Source organism: Procambarus clarkii, chromosome 27 (genome assembly GCF_040958095.1).
Source record: "Procambarus clarkii isolate CNS0578487 chromosome 27, FALCON_Pclarkii_2.0, whole genome shotgun sequence".
Taxonomy (NCBI): domain Eukaryota; kingdom Metazoa; phylum Arthropoda; class Malacostraca; order Decapoda; family Cambaridae; genus Procambarus; species Procambarus clarkii.
Window position 1 is genome coordinate 25,624,744 of NC_091176.1, and position 27,500 is coordinate 25,652,243.

Genomic DNA, 27,500 nt, shown 5'->3' on the forward strand with positions numbered 1-27,500 from the left:
TACACACACACACACACACACACATAATACACACACACACACACACACACACACACACACACACACACACACACACACACACACACACACACACACACACACACACACTCACACCACAAAGAGAGAGACAAGCGACAACATTCCGGAGGAATGACACTTAAGTTTTAGCCCAATAGTTCAGCTGACAGCAGGTAGGCCACATTTAAATATAAAAAAAAACTTTTAAATACACAAATACATAAAAACAATGTTGTTATTATACTTTTGAACTACAAAACAATCAACACAAAACAAGGCTGGCGTGATGTTACTTTCTTGGAGGCATACCACGTGGCCAGCTACCGGACTCTGCCTGATTTTACCTGAGGGTGTTAGTGGCCTCGACGAGGACAGGAAGCTGGCGGCTCATCGAAAGGAATTAAGGAAACCAGGATTACGGAGTGTCATATATATACATCTATCGTTGTCAGCAGATGACTGGGTGTAAAGTGTGTCTTGTGTCAGGTGTGTTTAGTGTGTAACAACACGGGTAAACAATGCGTGGAGAGATTAGAGTGGGTGTAAAGAAGTAAACACAGAGAGAGTGGGAGCTGACTGTCTCGGTCACCGACCTCCTAACTTCACGTGTGAGACGGCACGCTGCCGCATCTACACCCGCGCTCGCTGCGGTGCCACTTCTCCTTCCCTTTGAGGACGGTCGATGACTCCTCCCGACATAATAATATTGATGGTGGCTTACCTCACACCGTCCCATACACCTCCCTCCCCGTCCCATACACCTCCCTCCCCGTCCCACACACCTCCCTCCCCGTCCCTGATGAATGGAGGACGTCTCTAGTCTACCTCACACACCGTCCACCGTTATATTTAGCCTGGTGTTGCTTCTAGACAATTGTATCGAGGGAAGTGTGTGGTGATCCCTGACTTGATTGATATATTCAAGCGCGTCTCTGATATCACTGTTGCTAAGCTTAGCACAAGAAGCTGTGCTCATTTTTTTAAAGTAACTATTATAACCATTTAAGACATAATGGGTGATTAATACCACTTGTTAATGTAGCACTTATATTGTTTCTTTTCATTATTTAGGAATATTTTCATATGAATAATTTAAAACAGTCTCATAATCAATATATAATTTATAGCACTCGAAAATGTCACATTATGTCGGTGGGAAATGCACGTCCAATTATATACCGCTCGACCACACCAGAGGAAACCTGGGGTAGATTAGTTTATTGTGCACGCTTGTCCATCCTGTGAGTGGTAGTGAGTAGTAGGGAAGGCGCCTCACAGGACATTTTTTTTCTGGGAGAAAAAAGGTACCTGTGCGCCCCAAGGGTTTCAGGTAAATTTAGAATATCCCCTGTGCGCCCCAAGGGTTTCAGGTAAATTTAGAATATCCCCTGTGCGCCCCAAGGGTTTCAGGTCCAAAGGGAAAAAAAGTGCCTGTGCGCCCCAAGGGTTTCAGGTCCAAAGGGAAAAAAAGGTACCTGTGCGCCCCAAGGGTTTCAGGTAAATTTAGAATATCCCCTGTGCGCCCCAAGGGTTTCAGGTAAATTTAGAATATCCCCTGTGCGCCCCAAGGGTTTCAGGTCCAAAGGGAAAAAAGTGCCTGTGCGCCCCAAGGGTTTCAGGTCCAAAGGGAAAAAAAGTGCCTGTGCGCCCCAAGGGTTTCAGGTAAATTTAGAATATCCCCTGTGCGCCCCAAGGGTTTCAGGTAAATTTAGAAATTCGTGTTTGTGAGCCAGGGTTTTTCAGGCGAATTTGGGCAGTCACAGATTTTAGAAGTATGGATTTCTTATGAGAAAAATAATTTCCGAGACTTAGAAGTTTGTTAAAGCCTTATGGGAGAAATTCAAATAACGTGTGTAGCACTTTAGGGCTTCCAGGAGAACTCTACGGACATATTTTACATGTTTTCAACTTACAAAATCGTCTATGTAAGCCTTAGTTATTCATATAAATTTAGAAAATCACCTGTGTAAGTCAGGGTTTTCAAGTCTCGTACATCACACCCCCCTCCCTCCCCCCCTTGCCTCGCAATCTGTCGCATCACCTTTATTTACTTTGCGCCCAGCCAGTCAGTCGGCTCTTAATCTTATCTTATCTTATCCGTAATATCTGGACCGTCCCTCCTCTCTCTCTCTCCCTCCTCTCTCTCTCTCCTCTTCATATTATTCCCTCTTCCTATTTTCTGACATACTAATATTTTATTCCTTTTTCATTAACCAGTCAGTTTTATACAAATCAACCGAAGCATCTCAATGTAACCTTTAATACTGAAACTGCCTCAGAGACTATCTAAGCTGGCCCCAGCTACCTGCCCCAGGCTATCTGCCCGAGGCCATCATCACCTGATTACCTGCCCCAGACATCCACCAGTCATTGTCGGCGTTCGCCACCGTAATAATTTATATATATATATACATTAAGCGTTAATAAAACTTATTTATTTATTTATTTATAATTTATTTAGTCATCTAATTCATAGTTTACACAATTTATAATAAACGACTCATTTAGCCCGAAGTTCTAAGAAGCTCGCTCCTCAATCCGCTTGTATAATATCCGTCCTATTCACTCTTCATCTCTGTAAATAAAGAAAGAATAACAGTTTCAGATAGCGTTTACACATGTACAATATTTATCAGACACATAAAACCTCAAAACAAATGTACTCACCATTTTCCGTTAGATAATTTGTTATAGCCTCATTCAGCCAGTCGTCTCCAAGCACATTTTCCAACAAATATCGCTCTTATCATAACACAGCGTTTCATAGCAGCTCGGCATATTTTTAAATAAAGCATAAGATAGCCTCATTACGTTCCTATCATTCTGCATATATTCTCCATAAGTAAAACTAGTTTCAAATAGTTTTATTGCAGTTTTTAGATCCTTGTTTGAAAGATGGTAACAGAAAAACATCGCATATAGCCCGCATACGTAAGTATTTAAACTCTGAAGTCTCTCTGTAAACGTGTATACATCACAGTCTTTATAATAATTTAAAAACTCCGAAATATATGGCGAATACACATTTATTCCATATGAATCGAGTATAACTATTTTCCGTTTAGATTTATATACAGCAATCCAGTGACCCATTACTTCCTTAGAGTCTCTTCCTAAGGTATTTATTATAAACATAATCGGCCTGTCCCGTATTTGCTTCATTATTCTATATATATCCGTCGCTAAATAGCATCCAATATATTTAGCTTTACTACCTTTCATATCGTTCAATGCCGTATTAATTTGTTTGCAGTTCATGCTCTTGTATCACACACAACTCGCCTATCTGAATAAATTCTCAATACTCCCGTTGTAATTCCGAATAAAATAATAACTTTATTTGATTTCGCTGGAACAGCAAATTCTAATGTAATTCTCAGGTTGCCCGAAGCCTCTATAGGAAGGGTATCTCTCAATTCCTCAGGCGTTAGTCTAAATGCCAGTAATGTTCTTCCTTTTATAAATGAATTATATGTCAAGGTATTACAAGCATTAAAGCCTACTGTATTTTGAGTCTCGTAGTATAGTTTCGAACATTTATTCGGGAACTTGCAAGTTATATTAAATAAGTTTGTCCCATCACGTGTAATATATACATTAGATAAATCGCAATGATCGAAATAAAGTGGATTAAGTGTATACGCTCCTGATATTGCTTCCATATCCATCATCATAATAAATAATTTATCTGGGATAATGCTCCCCCATGGCTGGTCAATACTTAATCTCTGCTGCCCATTACCAAGAATGAACGTCTTGTGGAGTGTCTTATCAAACGTATATGTAACTGGTGTATTTTGTTCAGCCAGAGCTCTATTAATAGCCTCCAATCCAGATGCAAATGGAGTTATCCGATCAATCCACATTCTAGCTAGTTTTATGTTAAACTTATATCCAGATTCAATACTGTTTATAACCCACGGATCACTGTTAAGTTCTAATCTCAAACGAATATCAATTCCATCCAAAAGATATTCGCTCAAAGTTGTAATGTCCAATAGCAGTTTAAAGCAACAATTTACTCCCTCAGTTTTTAACTTTACAAATCTAGATTTAAGGTCTTCTGAGGCATTCTTAAAATAATCTACATCATATTTTTCAGGGAAAACATCATTATAGAAATACGTCAGTTCTTTAAATCTTTCAGCTTTACATTCAGAAAGCGTCGTCATTAGCTTTACATATGATAAATATGAAAATAGTGAATTAGTTTCCACCACTTGCTCATTTAAATAAACAGTTACAGCTTTAAACATTGTCTGGGACAAGCCATTAACTATTGATGCATTTTTAATATCCGCTAAAGCCGTAATTCCGTCAGGTCCCGTTAATTCAACCATCAGTTCTAGCGTCAAGCTCGAAAGATCAATAAATTGACCCTTAACTCCCGGGATACGAAATTCAATATATGAATCTTTAAATTTATTGTTAATACTTGAATTCACAGGTAAAATATCCTGTGTCTGTCTTGAAAATATCGTACTTTCAACCATTCTATGTGGACTAACTTTAGGAAAGCCATCGCTTATAGCAGCTGTATAATTTTCTAAAGGAACTTGCAATGCTGCACTAGGAGCATTTACACTCATCATGTCTGCGTCTAGCATACAACTAGTACTGTTTTTATGAAAACACGTCTTTATATCTATCCATTTTCTTTATATAGGCAGGTCTTTTCGTTTTTCTTTTCGTTATTCGGCCACCTGCTAACAATTTAGGACCAATACTTTTCAATGTTTCCATACCGCGTTTTCTAATTGAATCTTTCAAAGTACCTTGACCGGCATTTATATCCTGCAAAACATTCTGTCCCATTGTCAATGCAGCTGGCATGATAGTTTTTAATAGGAAAGGAGTTGCTCTACGAGCTAGACCAGTTAAGAAACTTAATATTCCACCTCCCCTTAAATGTCTTCTATCAAAAACAGTAATATCGCTCAGTGCTCCACCTCTCTTCCCTCGAGGAGCGATAAATCGCCCTACCTCGTCAACAGACAGCGGTACAAACCCGACCCTCATGTTTAAACAGGCCAAGAGAGAATGATAAACTCCCTCTACTCATGCCATTATATATCAACGGGTCTAATATGTAATACTGCAATCGTACATCCAACCTTTTCAAAATATACAGGCTCCCCATCTTGATCTGTTAATCTAATACTGATGCCATCAATATTAGTCGTATTTAAAGGTTTATATAATTTCCTGTGTGTTACATTACTTTGAAACGAAACAACATCCAAGATATTTACAATCTGATTACCAAACATGGTGGGCTGCACCTTATCACAATATACACACAAGAAATCTATACGGCCTCCTGGCCTAGGATGATAATAGCAAGTATCTTGTACAAATAACCTGTTATTAGGTGGCTTATTCATAATAAAAATATCATAGGCTTTACCTACTTCAGCTCCAATAACTTTACATATATTTCGACCGAAAGATAAAGAAATTCTAACAACTAATTTTCCATCCTTTGTAATAAATAATTTTAACAACTTCTCACTAAATGCTGCATTAAACTTAATTCGATTAATACTCGAATCATATTTCATATAAACGTCCCCGTGATCTGGGAAATTATAATTAAGTACGGGTCCTATAAAACTCAGTGAACCTTTTGAAAATATAGTAGAAATTTCTCTATTTAAAATAGTCGTTAGCTCTATGCAATTATCACTGGCTAAAATATCCGACTTTAAAGTGAAAGATGTATTCACCGTACTCAAATCAGATAAACTTTTATTAGACACTAGAAGTTGAACTGAAATAAAACTTTCCGGGTCATTCCTCCTAACAGCGAAATAAGATGGAGGCAGGAATATATTCTTCAGGCACACTTCATAAGCTTTATTCGGGTCTAAAGGCAGCTGATTATGTAATCTATTTTCAAAAGCATTGGGAGCATTGTTTTTAAATACATCAGTATCAGAGTTACTCGCTGCATATATAACGTAACTATCCATCCTGTAGACTAATAGTAAATGATAAAAATAAACAGAAACTCACCTTAATATGATATCCAGGTAGACTCTCCTTCATCTACAGCCTTGATCTTCCTCTTCAAACTTGGAGGAGAAAACACTTGATTTTTCGCATCTACATTTCTAAATAAATTCTTAGGTGTAGATGTCAAAGAGTAGAACAACTTTGCAATTGGCAGTTTATCTTCTGGGAATAACAATTTCGGAGTGCACATCCTGCCTATAACGTCATCAACAATATTGAGCCCAGTAACTGGCGATGTAATGTTCCCTTCCTCATCCCACTTTACAAGTCCAGTTGTATTAAAATAATTTAACAAGGAGACAGCAAAATCATAATCCTTAAGCTTTAATCTTAAGTCTATCAAGTGTTGTATAACAGGATTTGTTCTCACTGTCATCGTAGGCTTCTCAACACTTACTGCCGTAGGCTTCTGTTGATCAATAGCTTTTCGTGGTACAAGATAGAATTCTTTCATTATTCCTTATTAAATAGCCTTGAAATGAAATTTATAGCTATGGGAAGTAAAATGCCCAATAAATTACCTCCTCTTTTACTTGTTAATATGTCTTTCTTGAGTGAAATAGCTTTCTTCTTACAGGCTAATGTATGGAGTAGAGCTCTATATTTAGAAAGTCTCTTTAAAATAGGCTTCCCAACTTCAATTTTATTTTTTAAGAAATTATTAAATATTTCTGATAAGCAAAGTATATGTTCCTTTTTAAGAGTCTTAATTAACTTTTTCCTAGAATTATAACCTAATCTAGCTAATAGTTCAATAAATCCACGATACTTTCTAACTAAGGGCTGCTTCTTCATAGTTTCTTCACGTCATCTGAATTCACCCACTGATCAAATGAACTGTCGTAACCGACGTATCTAACTTTATATAAAGTAGTATTACCAACTTTACGTTTACTTATAATTCTCTCAATTTCAAATGTATCTGACAAGTAGGTGGGAGTCAACTCCTCTCTATAAAATCCGCCTTCTATAAGTCTATTATTTAAGTCCTTTAGATAATATAAAGGCACGGGTTGTTTAGTATCAATTTGAGCAATTGTAAATATTTCCTTAGTGTTCTGTTGATGAAAACCTCTTTTGAACTTTGAAATACGATTAGATAAGGCAAGCCGTACTGTATCTCCTACAGACAGATGATTACTGATGCGTGGCTTAGTCTGCTGCTCTCCTTTATACATGAGCTTAAATTGCCTAGTCACATCTTGAGGCAAAGATAAAGCATGTACATCAATAGGTATTTTCCCCTTTAATCCTCTATGTGGTGTTCTATTATACGTTTTAACCATATCAGGTAAAACATTTATATAGGTTAAGGTGTTATAAGCCGTTAAATATTTATATATCTTAGTTTTCAATGTTCTTATAAATCTCTCTGCAATGCTAGCTTTAGTTTCCTGAGAAAATACACTGTACAGATCAATGTTTTTACTGTCTAACAATCGTTTCATATATTTATTATAGAATTCACCGCCCTTATCAGTGTTAAGCTTCCTTACACCTTTTGATGAAGGTAAATCCAGAACAGCTTTCATGGCTTCACTTACACTCTGACCTGATTTAGTGGATAGTGGAACTACATGTGCAAACCTTGAAAATATATCAACACAAACTAATAAATATTTAATATCATTGTTGTGCTTAGCTAACAATGTCATATCAGCCAAGTCACTGGTAAAGAAAGCTTTTGGTCTAGGTGCTAAGATACGTCTTCGTTTAAATTTACGTTTTTTTAATAGATGTAAGGTATAAGCATTAGACGTTTTTAAATAGTCTTTCACATCTTTTATAGTTATTTCAGGGATTGTTTTCTTTGCAGCCTTATACAATTTTAAAACGCCACCAAACCCGCCTATGGACTTGGGGTCATTGTATATCTTATTAAGAGCTTGTGTAATGTTCACCATTGATACACTATTTCATATGGGGGTTCATTTACAATATTTCCCCTAAATATTATGGATTCAGGTGTTTTAACGCCCAAGTCAACAAGTAAATACCCATACTGTCGAGAAATCACTTTCTTATATATATCTAAAAATTTCTTGGCATCTTGTTTTCCGAATATTTGTCTGCCTAATGTTTCTATCTGGGACAAGTCTCTTGATTTAAGCAGAATAAAATGAGAAGCATTTAAACTTATAGATCTAGAAAATTTCCCACTGAAAAATATATTTTGGGTTATAAAAATAACAGAGATGTTCTCATGCCGTCCCTTAGTAAATATATCACTTACTATTTTAGAGTTTGTAGATTCAACATACAAGTCATCATAAACAACTAATATATGAGATGTGTCCTCTGGATCACGATCGTCTAAAGGGTTTACAATTTCAGAGTAAAAAGATATCTTATGATTAAAGAGTGGATTAGTTCTCAACTCTTTATACCCGCTTCCACAGATAATTATTTTTGCAAAGTTCTGCTGATATTTCTCTATCATTTTAGCACATAAATAGCTCTTCCCACCATTTGAAAATCCAGCAATAATAATTCTTGACGGTTCACTAAATATATTCAACTGGGATTCAGTAATAACTTTTTTCTGCCCTTCCATGTTGCTAGGATTCAATAGACTAACTACAAATATATAATGAAAGGAGTATTTAAACAAAATCTACATTCGAGTTTTATTTAAACATAACCAATAAAATCATAGTCATAACATATCCAATACAGTAATAAAATCATAGAATATACATTATCATAGCCATTTGAATCATAGTCATTTCATATCCAATACAGTAATAAAATCATAGAATATACAATATCACAGCCAATAAAATCATAGTCATTTCATATCCAATACAGTAATAAAATCATAGTCATTTTCATATCCAATACAGTAACAAATCTTAGTCATTTTCATATCAAATACAGTAATAAAATCATAGAATATACAATATCATAGACATTTGAATATAGTTATAGATAATACATAGACAATACAGTAACAGACTTAGTTGTTGTTGTTAGGGAATAATTGCTGAGCGACTCTATCCCGCTTTTCCCAAAGATTAAAAATGGGGAACAATTGACGTCTTGGTTGGGGATTATCTACAATTACTGGATCCCCTACCTGCACCTCTTCCTCTACCTGTACCTCTTCCTGTACCTCTTCCTCTACCTGTACCCGTACCTCACGCTCTGGAATGTCTGGGTGACCGTAAGCTAATGACTCTGTGGGACTAATGAGGTATCTCTTGTCATCAAAAGCTGACAGACCGCGCTTAGTTGTTTTACACGTGCATATCTGTCCATTAACATTACGAATAGATCGGGATACAAAATTAAAAGTTGTATTTGTCTCTAATGTGTTCTGAAAAGATGCATGTGTTATTTTCTTTTGTTGGTGATAAGGAATCCCTTTACATTTACATAAATGTTCATTATCAAGGGTTAGGAGAGAGTAAGTTTTAGGCTTGAGTGCAATTAATTCAGTTATGATTTTCTGCTTTACTTCTGACTTGAGGAGTCCTAGTTCACCTTTGCGAGTAGCAGAATACATGGGATGATCGTTGTCGAAATTACTGAAATCCATATAATCTACTAGAGGAGCTTTTGTCATTTCTTGGAAAGCATCTTTACAGGTCAGAGTAAATATGAATGAGTCTGTATCCGTATAAATTAGTCTAGCTCTCTCCCCATAATGGGCTTTAACTACATTATACCAGAACTCGTATAAACGCCTCTTGGCTATCTGTAAGATCTGATATCCCATGTAAGAAGGAGTGGTAACTTTAAGGATGTCTTTCATTACTGTACAGAGAACCCTATCTTGACCTAAAGAGACAGCTCGTTTATACAAAGGGTTTCTTGCATGAGTTAAGAATGAATGTTTTGTCGTTACTAGATGGTGAGTATTAGCATATCGAGATATATTTGTCATTGATTTCCCGTACAGACTGTTACTTATGAGTTTAAAAGCTTTTCCTTTAACTTTACAGGTGGTATTGGCTCGTTCTCGAATGTTGGTTGAAATAAAATCTTTTAAATAGGGAGCCTGATTAAATTCATAGATTGTTTTTACTCGTTCAACTTCTAGTCCAAGTTTTAATAGCAATTGCAGGAAATCAAGGCTTACTAAGTAGTCGTTTTGGGGCAAGTGGGATGCAATTAACTTAGTATTTTTAGGTGGGAGCTTACGTTTTTCATCATTAAGGGTTTTCTTACTGTACTCTGACAAAAACTCCTCCGTTATATTAGTATGAGACAGTACAAGGGGCAGATCATCAGTATACCTGGCTACCTCGGGAGATACATGTTTTGTATCGCATAAAATCCAATAACCTTTGTCTTGATTACAGGGGATATGCTGTAACCCTTGCCCTAATAAGGTATCCCGCTCAAGGTCAGTTAATTGTCTAATCCCTCCCTGGGGAAGTACCTCAGCCATGCACGCTGCATATAAGCTGTTAAAGTCGAGGTACAAAATGTGAGTATCGTCATCAGAGCTAGGGTTAGATGTAGTGTGCTCGTTAACAGCCTGTGTAAATTGTCTAATGGAAGATGTGAACCCTCCTCTAAGATTCCTTCTCAACAAATCATATATATTCTGATCATACACATAGTCAAGTACAACTTTTGATTTAAATAAGAACGCGTCCCAAGCATAACTAGGAAGTGATACATAGAAAACAATATCTAGTTCATAAATTTCTTTCAGTGATGTTCGCCAAAGTGTAAATATATCAACTAGCATTCCCACGTCAACTTTTAAATATAACATGAGGTAATCCTTGATGTTTGTACAGTTCCCTAAATTAAATACTTTAAGAGCATTGTTATAATCTTCTTCAGACAGTGGAGAGTCATGTAAAACATTGTAAAACTTATCTCGCGAAGGGAGCTGAGGTTCGTCTAACACGTCCATGGAAGAAATATAATCATAACATAGGCTTTGTTTACCTTTAATTAACAGAGCTTTAGCTTCATCGGATACGCCATTTAGTATGTGTTCAGTGTACTTGGTGGGTTTCTTACCGGCAACGTGCTCGCTTGCTAAGGTTCCTAATGACCCGTTAAGGAGAGCTAGGCTATCTAGGAATTTAAGTTTACCTATGATGACTTGCATAAATTTCAATCCTTCCTTGGTTAGAATTTCTACATCGCGGTGAGGATTTTTGGACAGTTCTTTAAGTATAATTCCAAGATCATAGGCAGCATTATGGGAAAATGTGGTCAAGTATCTACGCGCATTTTTACATTGTAAATTGCAACGAGCACAATAAGCACCTAAGTAATTATTTTCCTGAATAGCATGATTATGATGTCTATGTTTATCTTTCTTATCCTTGAAAGTTTGATGACACAATTGACACGTATTTTGTCTTTGAAACATTCTTTCCTGTTCTCTAGACAAGTTCTTAGGGAAGTTGGGGAGCTGAGCATGAATAGCTTTCCATGAGGCTTCTAGCTTGGTAATAAAATGATTGACCGCATCTGGACCTACGTATGAATACGTTTCTACGACATTGAATTCCCTGTCTAAAATCATGTATGCATAAGCAATTGCTTTATGCTTACATTCCACCATGCCTCTAGGATTTTGACGGTCTAATAGACATTCAAAATCGTAATAGGCGGTGTGAGTTGGGCTATAGGTCCTACCGTAATTTTTAAAACTGATTTTATCACTAGGATTATAGAATGAAAATACTTGGGATACAGTGCATGACTCTTCGTGAGCCTGAATTTCATCTAAGGGAGCATGCAAAAGACAAATTTTGCAGAATTTATGAGTGTTAGGAATCCTTTCAGAATGATTGTTAATACTCTTTACAAATTTATCAAAATCCTTGATCAGACAGAGATGCTTGCCTTCTAATAACAACAAAGGGACTTTATCGGCATACTTTTCCTGGCTTTTCCTAGCTAAACTAAGATAGTATCTGTTACTTTCATGAGTTACTGTATAAATATAAATAGAAATTTTGTTAAGCTTCTCTATTTTCTTAAGGTTATCAAATGATACGGGGAATCTGATTTCATCTGCCCATACTACGAATCTTCTACACCATCGAAGGCTTTTGTAATGTTGTCTAACGTTATTCATAGTCCTGCCCAATGCTAAGTTTTTATACGCTGCAATGCACTGTAACAAACACTCATCTCCTTCACTTTCAGGATTAAATACCGATTCTTTACCCTTTAATTTTGCAGGATATGGTACGTAAGATCCAAGGTGCATAGGGTGGCGAATATATGAAAAATTAATGGCAAAGCCTGACATGGAATGAATTCCTACACTTGAGGATTGGACATTTTTTAGGCATTCGTCAATTTTAGCAGACATTTCGTCAACCCATGAATTTACAAGAACTTCCACTTCTTCCTGTGTAACAATCTGAGTTTCGCCTCTAATTGAAAATACTTCGTCTAATATTTCATATTGATTGTCGGCATGATTAAGTTTTTGCAAAATTAGGCTTACATCAGGGTAAATGTGAAATGAGGGAGGGAATTCTTCCTGTATTTGTCTGAACTGATTGTCTATATATTCTATAAAAAATTCCCTATACCTATTTATATAAATGCTGGGGTCGGCGTCTAAATGACCGGGAATGGAGAATGAATGTCTCGAGAAAGAACCTTCGAAATGGTTAATGACTTCTAACACTCGCGGAACAACGTTATCTAAGTTAAGTACCTCTGGGGAATCTGGAGCGTTGACTTCTTCATCTGATATGTCGTGAACAGGGGGTTGATTGTCTTCTTCTTCTTCATCCGAGGATGCATGCTGGTTGCCGTCTGGTGCATCTTCTTCTAGCTCCTGGGACAGCTGGGGTTGACTGCGTACAGGTGTGCTCCACTCAGAGGGGTGGGTTGAATCCAGGGGAGATTCTGAAACATAATATTAGCAATGAATAAACATTAAGAGGAAAACACATTTGAAAACAATACGAGGATTTGAAAACCTTAATAGGAAAATATCGTGTAAATAAGAGGATTTATTATTAAGAGGAAAAACAAAAAGTTTAAATAAGAGGAAAAACTGAATTACAGATAAATAATAATATTACTTACGAGCTGGGATGTTGATTCCACCAAGTATGAGATTCTCTTGATCACGAATAGGAACTCCTGTAATGGAAATATTTTTCTGTATGAGTACTTATTACTTGTTTATACACTTGTTAAAAATACAATTATTAACTTTTAAAATTACGAAAATTATTGTGAAAACGTACGGTTATTTATGATGCGACGGCGTTTGGGTGGAGGTTCAATGATGTTTCTGGCTTCGGTGGGAGGTTCCCGGTTAACGGAGAAACGACAGTATGGGCATGAAGTAGAACCATGAACTGAAATGAAAATAATATATATAAATTGACTGTCTGTATGTATGTATGTGTGTTTCGGATATATATTTTCTTTGAAAGTTTATTGAATGTGCGAGAAAAAGAGGTACTTACGATTTGCACAATAGAGTTGCCCACAGCTGGTACAGGTTACGTCAAAATGTCCAGGCGGTGTAGGCCCGTTGCATCCTATACAGTATAGTCTGCATTCTTGAAGAGCGTTGATGGACATTTCACCGAGGCATGTTAAACATCGTGTTTGACACACATGAACGATTTCGTTGTTGATAGGAGACAGGCACAGAGGACACACTGACATGATGATATGACTAGGCTAGGGGAACCTTGTGAACAGGATGAAGATTGAATGTAGACTGAAAGTGTAGGCCTCTGAGACTTTGGCGATCTGAGGGGGCCCCTGAATGAGCGTAATAACGATAGTGTGCCCCTGAGTGAGCGTTTGGCTGTTTTATTAATAGCGAGAATGATTGGCGAATACTGGGGATAAACTCTTTTATTATAAATTGTGTAAACTATGAATTAGATGACTAAATAAATTATAAATAAATAAATAAATAAGTTTTATTAACGCTTAATGTATATATATATATAAATTATTACGGTGGCGAACGCCGACAATGACTGGTGGATGTCTGGGGCAGGTAATCAGGTGATGATGGCCTCGGGCAGATAGCCTGGGGCAGGTAGCTGGGGCCAGCTTAGATAGTCTCTGAGGCAGTTTCAGTATTAAAGGTTACATTGAGATGCTTCGGTTGATTTGTATAAAACTGACTGGTTAATGAAAAAGGAATAAAATATTAGTATGTCAGAAAATAGGAAGAGGGAATAATATGAAGAGGAGAGAGAGAGAGGAGGGAGAGAGAGAGAGGAGGGACGGTCCAGATATTACGGATAAGATAAGATAAGATTAAGAGCCGACTGACTGGCTGGGCGCAAAGTAAATAAAGGTGATGCGACAGATTGCGAGGCAAGGGGGGGAGGGAGGGGGGTGTGATGTACGAGACTTGAAAACCCTGACTTACACAGGTGATTTTCTAAATTTATATGAATAACTAAGGCTTACATAGACGATTTTGTAAGTTGAAAACATGTAAAATATGTCCGTAGAGTTCTCCTGGAAGCCCTAAAGTGCTACACACGTTATTTGAATTTCTCCCATAAGGCTTTAACAAACTTCTAAGTCTCGGAAATTATTTTTCTCATAAGAAATCCATACTTCTAAAATCTGTGACTGCCCAAATTCGCCTGAAAAACCCTGGCTCACAAACACGAATTTCTAAATTTACCTGAAACCCTTGGGGCGCACAGGGGATATTCTAAATTTACCTGAAACCCTTGGGGCGCACAGGCACTTTTTTTCCCTTTGGACCTGAAACCCTTGGGGCGCACAGGCACTTTTTTCCCTTTGGACCTGAAACCCTTGGGGCGCACAGGGGATATTCTAAATTTACCTGAAACCCTTGGGGCGCACAGGGGATATTCTAAATTTACCTGAAACCCTTGGGGCGCACAGGTACCTTTTTTTCCCTTTGGACCTGAAACCCTTGGGGCGCACAGGCACTTTTTTTCCCTTTGGACCTGAAACCCTTGGGGCGCACAGGGGATATTCTAAATTTACCTGAAACCCTTGGGGCGCACAGGGGATATTCTAAATTTACCTGAAACCCTTGGGGCGCACAGGTACCTTTTTTCTCCCAGAAAAAAAATGTCCTGTGAGGCGCCTTCCCTACTACTGTAGTGGATCACATGTCCATCCTGTGAGTGGTAGTGGATCACATGTCCATCCTGTGAGTGGTAGTGGATCACATGTCCATCCTGTGAGTGGTAGTGGATCACATGACCATCCTGTGAGTGGCAGTGGATCACATGTCCGTCCTGTGAGTGGCAGTGGATTGCATCCTAGAACAAATAAATATTGTAAGGAGGAACTAATAAAGGAGACAAGATGGAAACTGTTTTATCAATAAAGGTTGAGATTGGGAACAATGATGGTCCACGAGACGGGAAGGGCCCCGGTAACAACCTTACACAGCTCAAGTAGCGGATGTCCTGGTACTGGACCCATGGTACCATGTTCCCCGGGGTGGGGGTGTACCTTTCTTCCGGGGCGAGAGTAACTCAAGCTCGGGGGATAGCAGGTTGCATCCATCCTCCTTGTGGAGCGTGAAGCCAGCGAGCCCATAATTATGTTCTACCGTCGTGTTCAGCATGTAATCTTAATTGTGTCTGGCGGGGGGGGGGGGGGGGTGGTTAAGGTTTCTTTGGCACGACTAGATAAGCAGGTGTGATAACCTTGACTCTGATATTCTAGGACTATACTGTGGCCCCTTAACCTACTGACGACCCTTTAGACCTTTACCGACGACACCCCTTAGGGCTTACATGGGATCTCCAGTTGAGTTTATCTGGACAAAGTTGAATTTGTCCAGGTCTATTGCCCTCTCCACCTCTCCCCTCCCCCCCCCAGGAGGTGTTGTTATTGTTGTTGTTTAAGATTCAGTTACTGGGAACAAAAAGTTCCAAGTAGCACGGGCTATGGTGAGCCCGTAGTGGACTTACCTGGCACAGGGGCGGGGGCTGTGAGGTTTAAACCAGGAGACCTACGGGCAGTAGGTCTCCTGGTTTACAATGACATGAAAACACCCCCACCTCCCCCCCCCACCTCCCTCGCGTGCTTTCCTTAAGCGCACATTCCTTTTCCTTGTTTATTTGACGTGTTGTCTATAGTGACAGTTCCTCTCCTGCCTCTTGTGGTGTTGTCTATAGTGACAGTTCCTCTCCTGCCTCTTGTGGTGTTGTCTATAGTGACAGTTCCTCTCCTGCCTCTTGTGGTGTTGTCTATAGTGACAGTTCCTCTCCTGCCTCTTGTGGTGTTGTCTATAGTGACAGTTCCTCTCCTGCCTCTTGTGGTGTTGTCTATAGTGACAGTTCCTCTCCTGCCTCTTGTGGTGTTGTCTATAGTGACAGTTCCTCTCCTGCCTCTTGTGGTGTTGTCTATAGTGACAGTTCCTCTCCTGCCTCTTGTGGTGTTGTCTATAGTGACAGTTCCTCTCCTGCCTCTGGTGGTCCGCACCGTCATCCTTGCTTGCATCACCTGCTACTTTAAATTGATTTGAAATACGTTAACTAACAGGTAGTTAGATGTGTGATCTTTGTCAACAAACTCATCACATTTTGCTTTCCTGATGGCAATTGTAAGTTTTGGAATGAGGAGGATGACGAGTGGTGGTGACGTGGGTGGAGGAGGAGGTGGTGGTGTGGGTGACACCCGCCGGGAGGTACACACACACACCTCCAGTGTTTACATCCGCGTCATCCACACACTTTCTACACATGCTCCTCACACCTCCATACATCTCCCTTCTGCAGTTGACGTTTTCTTATTTATACATACAAGAGTTCTTACATTCTTGTACAGCCACCAGCACGCTCAGCGTTTGTGGCAAGTCCTCGAATACCACCCGACAAATCGTATAACAACCAGGTACCCCATTTTATTGTTGGGTGAACAGAAGCTACAGTTAAGGATTGGCGCTCAGTAAATCCTCCCCGGCCAGGATACGAACCCAGGACAAAGCGCTCACGAAAAGCCAGACGAGTGTGTTAACCACTACACGGGGACTGATTACTATCAAGAGCTCCGGCTACCTATCTCCTGCTCCCCACCACCAGAATCATCAACATGTACCAGTTTGTTATAGATAGAATAATAAATATGTATCGAAAGCACACGTCAATGTACACACACGTTGATTATTTTTATTATGATTACTCCTGTTGATTGACGGTTGAGAGGCGGGACCAAAGAGCCAGAGCTCAACCCCCGCAAACACAATTAGGTAAGTACACGTCCGCACACAAGGCCCCACAGAGCTGGTAAACGACGTAAAGTCAATATTCCACACACATGGTTCCTTAAAGTGTATGATAGTAGGGGGTGTAGGTGGGCGTGCCCGGGCCCTCCCTGGGGTACCACCCAGCAACACGCAGTGGAAGTTCTACCCGGAAGAACACATATATTGCAGCTCCCTAGTATGAGTCTACATCACCCCCCTCCCCCTCTCCCCCTCCTTCCCCTACCTCGTCTACATGTTAATGTTATTTTATAACTCAAAGAGCCTGATCGTCATGATAGAGGGAGAGGGAGAGGGGGGCCGGGTTGGGCCTGACATTGCTTAAAGACGGGGTGTTTAAGGCAGTAGAGGTTACTGACCGGACACAGTGACTCTCCTAGCGTCGATCGTGGCCCGCTCCTCCCCCATAACCCCCAACCCCCACCCCCAATAAATCCCTACATGTAAGGGAGCGGTAGCGATGGTAAGGGCGGCTTGGGTCAGGGGAAATGGGTAGCGGGACTACGTTTTCCACGAATTATTAAGTTTAACGAACTGAATTGTAGGTAACATTAGAGAATTCCTATCGTGGTATTTAGACTGTGAATACTGAATGATAAACGAAATTTTCCTGCGTTCAATGTCTCCGGAAACTGGTTATTTGCTGAGGGATTTTGTGGGCGCCTAAACCTGAAAAAGACAGCAACTGATTTTGTTTCTTTTTTTAATTAATTCTAATATATGTTAATAGAGATAAACACTGAGACCTTGGGCTGAACCTGTCAGTGATAGTCTCATGCTCGAGGTTCTTGCTGCTCAGACTCATTATGGGTGAGTTAGTAGTGGGTAAGGGGACGTTCCGGAGGTCGTCACTCTGTAATACTGACACCTTGTGTGGTGGTCAGCCGACCTCCCGACCATGTGCGGTGCCTCCTCCAGTGTCTGTGATGTGCTGCACGAGTGTGGGGAGGGATGTGCTGCACGAGTGTGTGGTGGGATGTGCTCCAGGAGTGTGTGGAGTGATGTGCCGCAGGAGTGTATGGTGGGATGTGCCGCAGGAGTGTATGGTGGGATGTGCCGCAGGAGTGTATTGTGGGATGTGCCGCAGGAATGTATGGAGGGATGTGCTGCAGGAGTGACCGTGCTCACCTAACAGTGTCTACAGGGGAGTGAGATCTTGCACTTATGCTAGGCCCATTAACCCTGTTGCACCTGTTGCATTACAACTCTACTATGTTGACACTGAAATCCATTGTTGGATCCGGTCTGAGAGTTGTGGACGGAGGTGGCTTCCACGGCTTCTTCTCCCAGTGCATTCCACTTGGAGAAGTGGAATGCACACTGACCCATTCTACTCGTACCTGTACGAGTACTTGGAAGTACTCGTACAGGGTACAATTAAGTACTTCCTTACATTCCTTCGGCTCATTTTTGTTTCCAGTTTCTACGTGTGTCCTCTTGTCCTACTTTCTCTGTGTGAAGAAGCCATTCTTGTCCACCTTATCTATTCCTTTCATTATCTTGTATATTGTGATCATATCGCCTCTGTTCCTTCTATTCTCCAGAGTTGTGAGATTTAGTTCCACTGACTTATTCTCGTAGCTTAACCCACTTCGTTCTGGTTCCAATCTTGTCGCAAGCCTTGGGGATGTGATACAGAAATATGTAGGGATGTACTGAATTAGATTATTTTTGGTATAATGGATTGGGTTTAGTTATGGTAGATTAGGTTAAGTTAGATTGGGCTTGGATTCGTTGGGCTACGAAGTTAGGTTAGGTTGGCTCGGAATAGACTAGGTTAGTTTAGAACTCGGTTAGGTTGGGTTAGGGTAGTTTAGAACTCGGTTAGGTTGGGTTAGGCCAGGTTGCCTTAGTATTGTTTAGGTTACGCTAGACCTTGGCCAGGTTAAGCAAGGTTAGGTTTGGTTAGACTATAACAATCCACACACGTTTGTAGCCACTCACTTGAGAGTGGAGAGTGAGAGCGCCGGACGAGCCTGACTCCAGACGTCTCGGCGCTGGTGTGTGTACACACTGCAGGACCCCATGAAAGGATTCGATCAGGTATGTGAGGTATTTAGGGGAGGTTGGGGCGGCTCCTGCCAGGTAGTTGGGGCTCCAGGCTGGTAGTTGGGGCTCCAGGCAGGTAGTTGGGGCTCCAGGCTGGTAGTTGGGGCTCCAGGCAGGTAGTTGGGGCTCCAGGCTGGTAGTTGGGGCTCCAGGTAGGTAGTTGGGGCTCCAGGTAGGTAGTTGGGCTCCAGGTAGGTAGTTGGGGCTCCAGGTAGGTAGTTGGGGCTCCAGGCAGGTAGTTGGGGCTCCAGGTAGGTAGTTGGGGCTCCAGGCAGGTAGTTGGGGGCTCCAGGCAGGTAGTTGGGGCTCCAGGCAGGTAGTTGGGGCTCCAGGCAGGTAGTTGGGGCTCCAGGCAGGTAGTTGGGGCTCCAGGCAGGTAGTTGGGGCTCCAGGCAGGTAGTTGGGGCTCCAGGCTGGTAGTTGGGGCTCCAGGCTGGTAGTTGGGGCTCCAGGCAGGTAGTTGGGGCTCCAGGCAGGTAGTTGGGGCTTCAGGCAGGTAGTTGAGGCTCCAGGCTGGTAGTTGGGGCTTCAGGCAGGTAGTTGGGGCTCCAGGCAGGTAGTTGGGGCTTCAGGCAGGTAGTTGAGGCTCCAGGCTGGTAGTTGGGGCTCCAGGCAGGTAGTTGGGGCTCCAGGCAGGTAGTTGGGGCTCCAGGCAGGTAGTTGGGGCTCCAGGCAGGTAGTTGGGGCTCCAGGCTGGTAGTTGGGGCTCCAGGCAGGTAGTTGGGGCTCCAGGTAGGTAGTTGGGGCTCCAGGCAGGTAGTTGGGGCTCCAGGTAGGTAGTTGGGGCTCCAGGCAGGTAGTTGGGGCTCCAGGCAGGTAGTTGGGGCTTCAGGCAGGTAGTTGAGGCTCCAGGCAGGTAGTTGGGGCTCCAGGCTGGTAGTTGGGGCTCCAGGCAGGTAGTTGGGGCTCCAGGCTGGTAGTTGGGGCTCCAGGCAGGTAGTTGGGGCTCCAGGTCGGTAGTTGGGGCTCCAGGTAGGTAGTTGGGGCTCCAGGCAGGTAGTTGGGGCTCCAGATCGGTAGTTGGGGCTCCAGGCAGGTAGTTGGGGCTCCAGATCGGTAGTTGGGGCTCCAGGCAGGTAGTTGGGGCTCCAGGCAGGTAGTTGGGGCTCCAGGCTGGTAGTTGGGGCTCCAGGCTGGTAGTTGGGGCTCCAGGCAATATATGGTGGCCAGAGAGGGACTACTGCATCCCACTGTGTATGTGCTTGTATTATTATCACCAATACTGTCGCTTTCTGACGTTCACATTGTACAGATTATTGCATGTACACGACGGCATATTTACCGTCCTTTTGACGAGCACATTGTTAAGAGTTTATTAACTGAGTGATGAGGAGTGAGAAGCACCAGGACGGGGCTGATGCCAGCAGGCCAGAATAGAAAGTCCCCGCACATAAACTCCTCAGATACTAAACTGGAGAAATCTTTCAACAGGTATACGTGTGTGTTATCATGGCGTTATTTATTGTATTCCATTAGACTAAAAATCTAGGGATCACTAGGGGGTGCCGCCTCGTGTGGGCACGACGCCTGCGGGTACGACGCCTGAGGGCATGACGCCTGAGGGTACGACGCCTGTGGGTACGACGCCTGTGGGTACGACGCCTGTGGGTACGACGCCTGGGGGCATGACGCCTGCGGGCACGACGCCTGCGGGCACGACGCCTGCGGCACGACGCCTGTGGGCACGTCGCCTGTGGGCACGACGCCTGGGGGCACGTCGCCTGTGAGCACGACGCCTGGGGGCACGACGCCTGCGGGTGCTGACAAAGTTTGTAGTCAGACGAAGCAGTTTCAGTGGCACGCATCGCCTCGATTTGTTTAAATATGCGTCGCTGTGTAAGCTGTGATGCCGAGTTGCTGTGTCGTGTGGCGCCGAGCTTGGAGCGGGGACAGAGCAAGCTGAAGGCTTATTGTTTACCGCAGGTATTGATAGTGAGGGGCGGGGGGGGGGGGGAGAGGGGGCAGTATACAGCTGGCTCACTGACCCGTGACGGCTTCGGTGGCCGGATGGTTGACGCTACATATGACACGACACTACCTGGGGAGTGACACAAGCTGAGGGTCATCACAAGCTGAGGGGTCATCACAAGCTGAGGGGTCATCACAGGCTGAGGGTCATCACAAGCTGAGGGTCATCACAAGCTGAGGGGTCATCACAAGCTAGCTGAGTCACGTGTTCACGAACTCGGTAAATAGATGTAAATAAAGAGTTGCATCAGCCTATCTACTATGAATCCTGTAATAGGAAAATATGTAGTCCAAATAGACTATACACCTCCGAGGAACTTTATACAGCCTAGTCCCAGCCTATACCCGAACAGGATGATGATTGGGTGGGTAAGATATTCTCTCAAGTCTCAGGAGTCGCGACAGATTCGGGGATTTCCAAAGCAAGCTTCAGAAATGTTAAGAATTCCAAGGGCGAAGAGAAGGAATAATAATGTGCAGATTTTAACGTGTGAGAAAATTAAGGTGATTGGTGATTGGGCCATATGGCAGAATAGGGTAAATAGGGTCGTGATTAGAGTGGCTGGGGGGTTTACAGTGATTGGGTTTGGTCTGAAGTAGTTAGTTCAGGTGCTGAGTGATTGAGGTTGGAGTCTGGGGTGATTGGGGTCGAGGTCTGTAGTGATTGGGGTCGATGTCTGAGGTGATTGGGGGTCGAGATCTGGAGTGATTGGGGTCGAGGTCTGAGGTGATTGGGGGTCGAGATCTGGAGTGATTGGGGTCGAGGTCTGTAGTGATTGGGGTCGAGGTCTGAGGTGATTGGGGGTCGATATCTGGAGTGATTGGGGTCGAGGTCTGAGGTGATTGGGGGTCGAGATCTGGAGTGATTGGGGTCGAGGTCTGTAGTGATTGGGGTCGAGGTCTGAGGTGATTGGGGGTCGAGATCTGGAGTGATTGGGGTCGAGGTCTGGAGTACTTGTGTCCATGAGTGTGGAGTAGCTGTGTCAAGATCTGCGGCCACAGTTTGTATTCTCACAAGTTCTCCTTGAGGAGAGAGAGGAGATGGAGGTTGTCACAGGCAGAGCGCTCCAGACACCCAAGATTACCAGCTCATGGTTGGCAGTCAAGCCGGGCCGGGTGTAAGCCCTGCCAGCAGACAGACATACCTGAAAGAGTTGGTGTTTGAGAGGAGGAGGAGGAAGGTAGTGTTGATAACCCTGGCCTCACCGTGACTCGGGGAAGGCCACATACCTGCTCCCTCCACTGTGTCAACACTCAACCCGCGGCATTTCCACCACCGTATCCGCCTGCCGTGTCATCCCTCGTGACAAGATTCACAGTAAACCGACGCATATACGCGCGCCGCGCCGCTATACGCATACTCGCCGTCACGCACACTTGCGTAGTCGTGGGGGGTGCTGCACGCCGCTTACTATATTTTAAAGGGCAGTAACCTCGGGTTTGGATTGATTATATCGACTGTTATTGTTATACCTCGCCGTCCCCATTTCTCACCTGGGTCAATGAACTCTGTTATTCCCTGGTGTTATGCCTTTGATTCATAATTTCCAATTATGGGATTGCCAGATAGGTCTTGCCATGGGTAGTGGCGAAGGGCTAGAGGACGCGGAGGGTACGTAGTATCCAATAGACAGAGACAGACAGATAAGAATGGCGTAGGTGCTAAACTCTACGTCCCTTACACTCCCAGGAGGGTCAATGACCGAGCCAGAGAGGTCTGGCAACAGCGCGCTGGGGGTGTTCCTGTGAGTCACGTTTGGCAGCGCTGGTTGGCGGGCCATCCAGCGTGATTCAGCAGCTCGCGGACTGAGGGAAAAGCAGACCGCAGGGTAACGGGACTAGCGAGTAAGGATGGAACACCACCTGCTCACGCTTACCTCCGTTGTTTACATGACGCTGGCCACCACGTGCTCGCGGTATAATTTTGTTTACATGACGCGCACGTGTTCATGGTTACGTCTTTGTTTACATAGCGCAGACGACGCACGTGCTTAAGTTTTCTTTTTGTTTACATGACTCGGATGTTCATGATGAAAGTTATTTCTTGTTTACATCAGGCAGCTGCGCACAAGCTCACGCTTTCCTCTTGTTTACATGGCGCACGTGCTCTTAACGCACTTTAATACTTATTTTACTCGCACACCTGTGGCTGTGTAGACAGCGCTTGAGACTTGTAATCCTAGGGTTCGATCCCCGGCGATGGCTGAAAACAAATGGGCAGAGTTTCTTTCACCCTAATGCTCCTGTTACCTAATGGTAAAAAGGTACCTGGGAGTTAGACAGCTGTTACGGGCTGCTTCCTGTGTTTGTGTATATACTCACCTAGTTGTGCTTGCGGGGGTTAAGCTCTAGCTCTTTGGTCCCGCCTCTCAACCGTCAGTGTGTGTGTGTGTGTGTGTGTGTGTGTGTGTGCGTGTGTGTGTGAAAAATTGATCGTTGCTTGATTGACAGTTGAGAGGCGGACCGAAAGAGGCTCAACCCCCGCAAACACAACTAGGTGAACACACACACATACACACACACACACATTCACACACACACACACACACACACAGACACACACACACACACACACACACACACACACACACACACACACAGACACAGACACACACACACACACACACACACACACACACACACACACACACACACACACATACACACACACACACACACACACACACACACACACATACACACACACAAAAAAAAAAAATCCTCTCAATATTTCTTATTTTTTCACTGTCGAGGGAAGTTGAAAAATTAACTCTCCAAAGTTCATTTTCACACAGTATTTATGGTCTGCCGCCTAAGAGCGTTTCCCAAGGCACTCCTTACATTTTAAAAGACAAATTTCTATTGATTGATTGATTGATTGACTGATGAAGGTATTAAGCCACCCAAGAGGTGGCACTGACATGAATAGCCCGTAAAATTTTCCATACTCTGCCAAGGCTTATATTCGCTTGGGATGAGGTGATACAGGGCATGATTGAGATGAACAAATGGATTAATGACATAATGGGAATTAATAAGCCATTACGTGTTCTATGTTCTTGCGTGCTACTGTTTCTGTGTTGGTTCTTAGTCTTGAAGTGGGTAGAATGTAATTATATGTTAATTGTCTATTGATTGCTGGTTTTGATTTTTTGATGTGTAGGGCCTCGCTGATGTCGAGTCTCCTGTTGTCGTTGTACCTGTCTATAATTAATGTTTTGTTTGGTTAAGATTTCTCAGGTGATGGTCTGGTTGTGAGAGGAGATTATATGTTCCTTGATGGAGCCCTACTGCTTGTGAATTGTTAATCGCCTAGAGAGAGAGAGAGGTTGTTGTCTAATCTATATACTGAGATCTTTGGGGCTGACAGTTCCCAAGTGGGCAAGTGAAGGCATAGACGACGTTATATATATATATATATATATATATATATATATATATATATATATATATATATATATATATATATATATATATATATATATATAATGTTGTACCTAGTAGCCAGAACGCAGTACTCGGCCTACTGTGCAAAGTCCGATTTGCCTAATAAGCCAAGTTTTCCTGAATTTATATATTTTTCTACTTTTTTTCTTATGAAATGATAAAGCTATCCATTTCATTATGTATGAGTTCATATTGTTTAAATTGAGATAAAACTATCGTAGATATATGACCGAACCTAACCTACCCAACATAACCTAACCTAGCCTATCTTAACCTAACCTAAACTAACATAACTAAGTCAATAATTAATGTTCTTAGTATAATGTAATAATAATAATTCAAATAAACCAATTGGAAACAATTTATTGAAATTAAAGAAACTCGCTCCCCGTACTAGGCAAATCGGGCCTTGCATAGTAGGCCGAGAAGTGCGTTCTGACTACTATGTACGACATATATATATATATATATATATATATATATATATATATATATATATATATATATATATATATATATATATATATGTCGTACCTATAGTAGCCAGAACGCACTTCTCAGCCTACTATTCAAGGCCCGATTTGCCTAATAAGCAAAGTTTTACTGAATTAATATATTTTCTCTATTTTTTTTCTTATGAAATGATAAAGCTACCCATTGCATTATGTATGAGGTCAATTTGTTTTTATTGGAGTTAAAATTAACGTAGATATATGACCGAACCTTACCAACCCAACCTAACCTAACCTAACCTATCTTTATAGGTTAGGTTAGGTTAGGTTAGGTAGCCGAAAAAGTTAGGTTAGGTTAAGTTATGTAGGTTAGGTAGTCGAAAAAACATTAATTCATGAAAACTTGGCTTATTAGGCAAATCGGGCCTTGCATAGTAGGCTGAGAATTGCGTTCTGGCTACTAGGTACGACATATATATATATATACAGGTATATATATATATATATATATATATATATATATATATATATATATATATATATATATATATATATAATATATTATATTATATTTTTGGATAGGTTTTGTCTAATGCACATACCCTTAAACACAACAACATTGTGGCTATTATTAATTTTCTTAAGGATATTGTCCATTCAACACAAATATCTTCTACCATCTGGAAGGTGAAGAAACACTAGATCTTTCCATTTGAATTGTTCGACGTTTCGTCAGCAATGTGACATCTTCAGGAGTACACTCTTGTTAAACTGACACAGGTATACTGAGATTACAAGGAGACATGTAGACATTCTCACCTTATGTGGTTGCGCAACCACTTGGCCTGGACGGTAGTGCAACGGTCTCGCTTCATGCAGGTCAGCGTTCAATCCCCGACCGTCCAAGTGGTTGGGCACCATTCCTTTCCCATCGTCCCATCCCAAATCCTTGTCCTGACCCCTTCCAAGTGTTATATAGTCGTAATGGCTTGGTGCTTTGCTCTGATAATTCCTTCCTTCCTTCACCTTGTGTGGAGTGGCGGCGCAACATGAGCTGGAACACACACTACCACACTATATATGTGATTCTCCTCTTATCAATTCCTTTAGATCAAATGATGTGAGATAATTTGAACTTTGAGACTACTTCGTAGACTCACTAATGTTGGAATATATTACTGTGCTGTTCCCATATGTTGCTAGTGAAGGCTAATAGACTCGCATCTCGTGTTCTATCCTGAGTTCATGTATAACTAGCCGTCTTGTGAGATGGTATATTAGATGAACTCGAAGCTGGTTTTCGATCTACACTCTGAAATCCTTCATACAGAATAGGGTGTCAGCATATTGCTGAGTATACCTAAGATTGATAATACAACATACCAGTGCAGGAAGATCTGTATGGACGTTCAAAAGGGATGCTGGAGTGTGACAGGTTTCTGTATGTCTCGTAAATATACTGTTACAACAAGTATGAGTAAGGGTGCTGTATACACTTGTTGTGTATTGACCTGGTTGATGTTAGGTCACCTGCCACCGAGGGTGATGACCTTGTTGTGGTGACCTTGCTTCTCTTAGGTTGGCTTCTGACCAGGACGAGTTGTGTATATGTTGTGAAAGTTCTTATATTGGCTTTATTACAGGTGTCTGGTGTTCACTGTCATGTTGTATTACAGGTGTTAGTGGTGTTCACTGTCCTGTTGTATTACAGGTGTTAGTGGTGTTCACTGTTATGTTGTATTACAGGTGTTAGTGGTGTTCACTGTTATGTTGTATTACAGGTGTTAGTGGTGTTCACTGTTATGTTGTATTACAGGTGTTAGTGGTGTTCACTGTCATGTTGTATTACAGGTGTTAGTGGTGTTCACTGTTATGTTGTATTACAGGTGTTAGTGGTGTTCACTGTCATGTTGTATTACAGGTGTTAGTGGTGTTCACTGTTATGTTGTATTACAGGTGTTAGTGGTGTTCACTGTCATGTTGTATTACAGGTGTTAGTGGTGTTCACTGTCATGTTGTATTACAGGTGTTAGTGGTGTTCACGTGTCCTGTTAGGAGAACGAACCGAACTGCTTCTATTCTCTAACTGTTTAAGATCTTCATAACGGTCTTGGAAGGACTGGATGATGCAGTGGCTCAGATCCTAATATCCTTCGCCTCTCTCCGTCTTAGTAGCGCCGTGAGAGTATAAGTGAACAAGTTCATGTGTGTGGCTTAGCTTTCTCCTGACTCTCCAGCTGAATATGTCACCAACCTTCAAAGGGGAGTCGTCTCTCATTCTGTTTCTAATGTAAATTGTATATTACCTCCCAGTTAACCGAATTTTCTTCCTGTAATGATTCAGGTCAATAGGATTGAGAGCCGAAGCCGTCGTAATT

General features: G+C 41.8%; 2 protein-coding genes across 5 annotated transcripts in view; one reads left to right on the forward strand and one right to left on the reverse strand.

Moving 5' to 3' along the window:
* LOC138369211 (uncharacterized) overlaps positions 1-13,579 on the reverse strand; it is a 21,451-nt gene extending 7,872 nt beyond the window's left edge. The window contains exons 1-4 of the mRNA XM_069332151.1: positions 13,446-13,579; positions 13,221-13,334; positions 13,057-13,113; positions 11,690-12,873 (exon numbers count right to left, since the gene is read on the reverse strand). Of these exons, the coding sequence (XP_069188252.1) occupies positions 11,690-12,873; positions 13,057-13,113; positions 13,221-13,334; positions 13,446-13,563 (1,473 nt within the window). The 5' untranslated portion in view covers positions 13,564-13,579. The remainder of the gene's footprint in view (positions 1-11,689; positions 12,874-13,056; positions 13,114-13,220; positions 13,335-13,445) is intronic.
* Positions 1-27,500, forward strand: part of Hr4 (Hormone receptor 4) — a 399,910-nt gene that overhangs the window by 32,841 nt on the left and 339,569 nt on the right. The window lies entirely within an intron of this gene.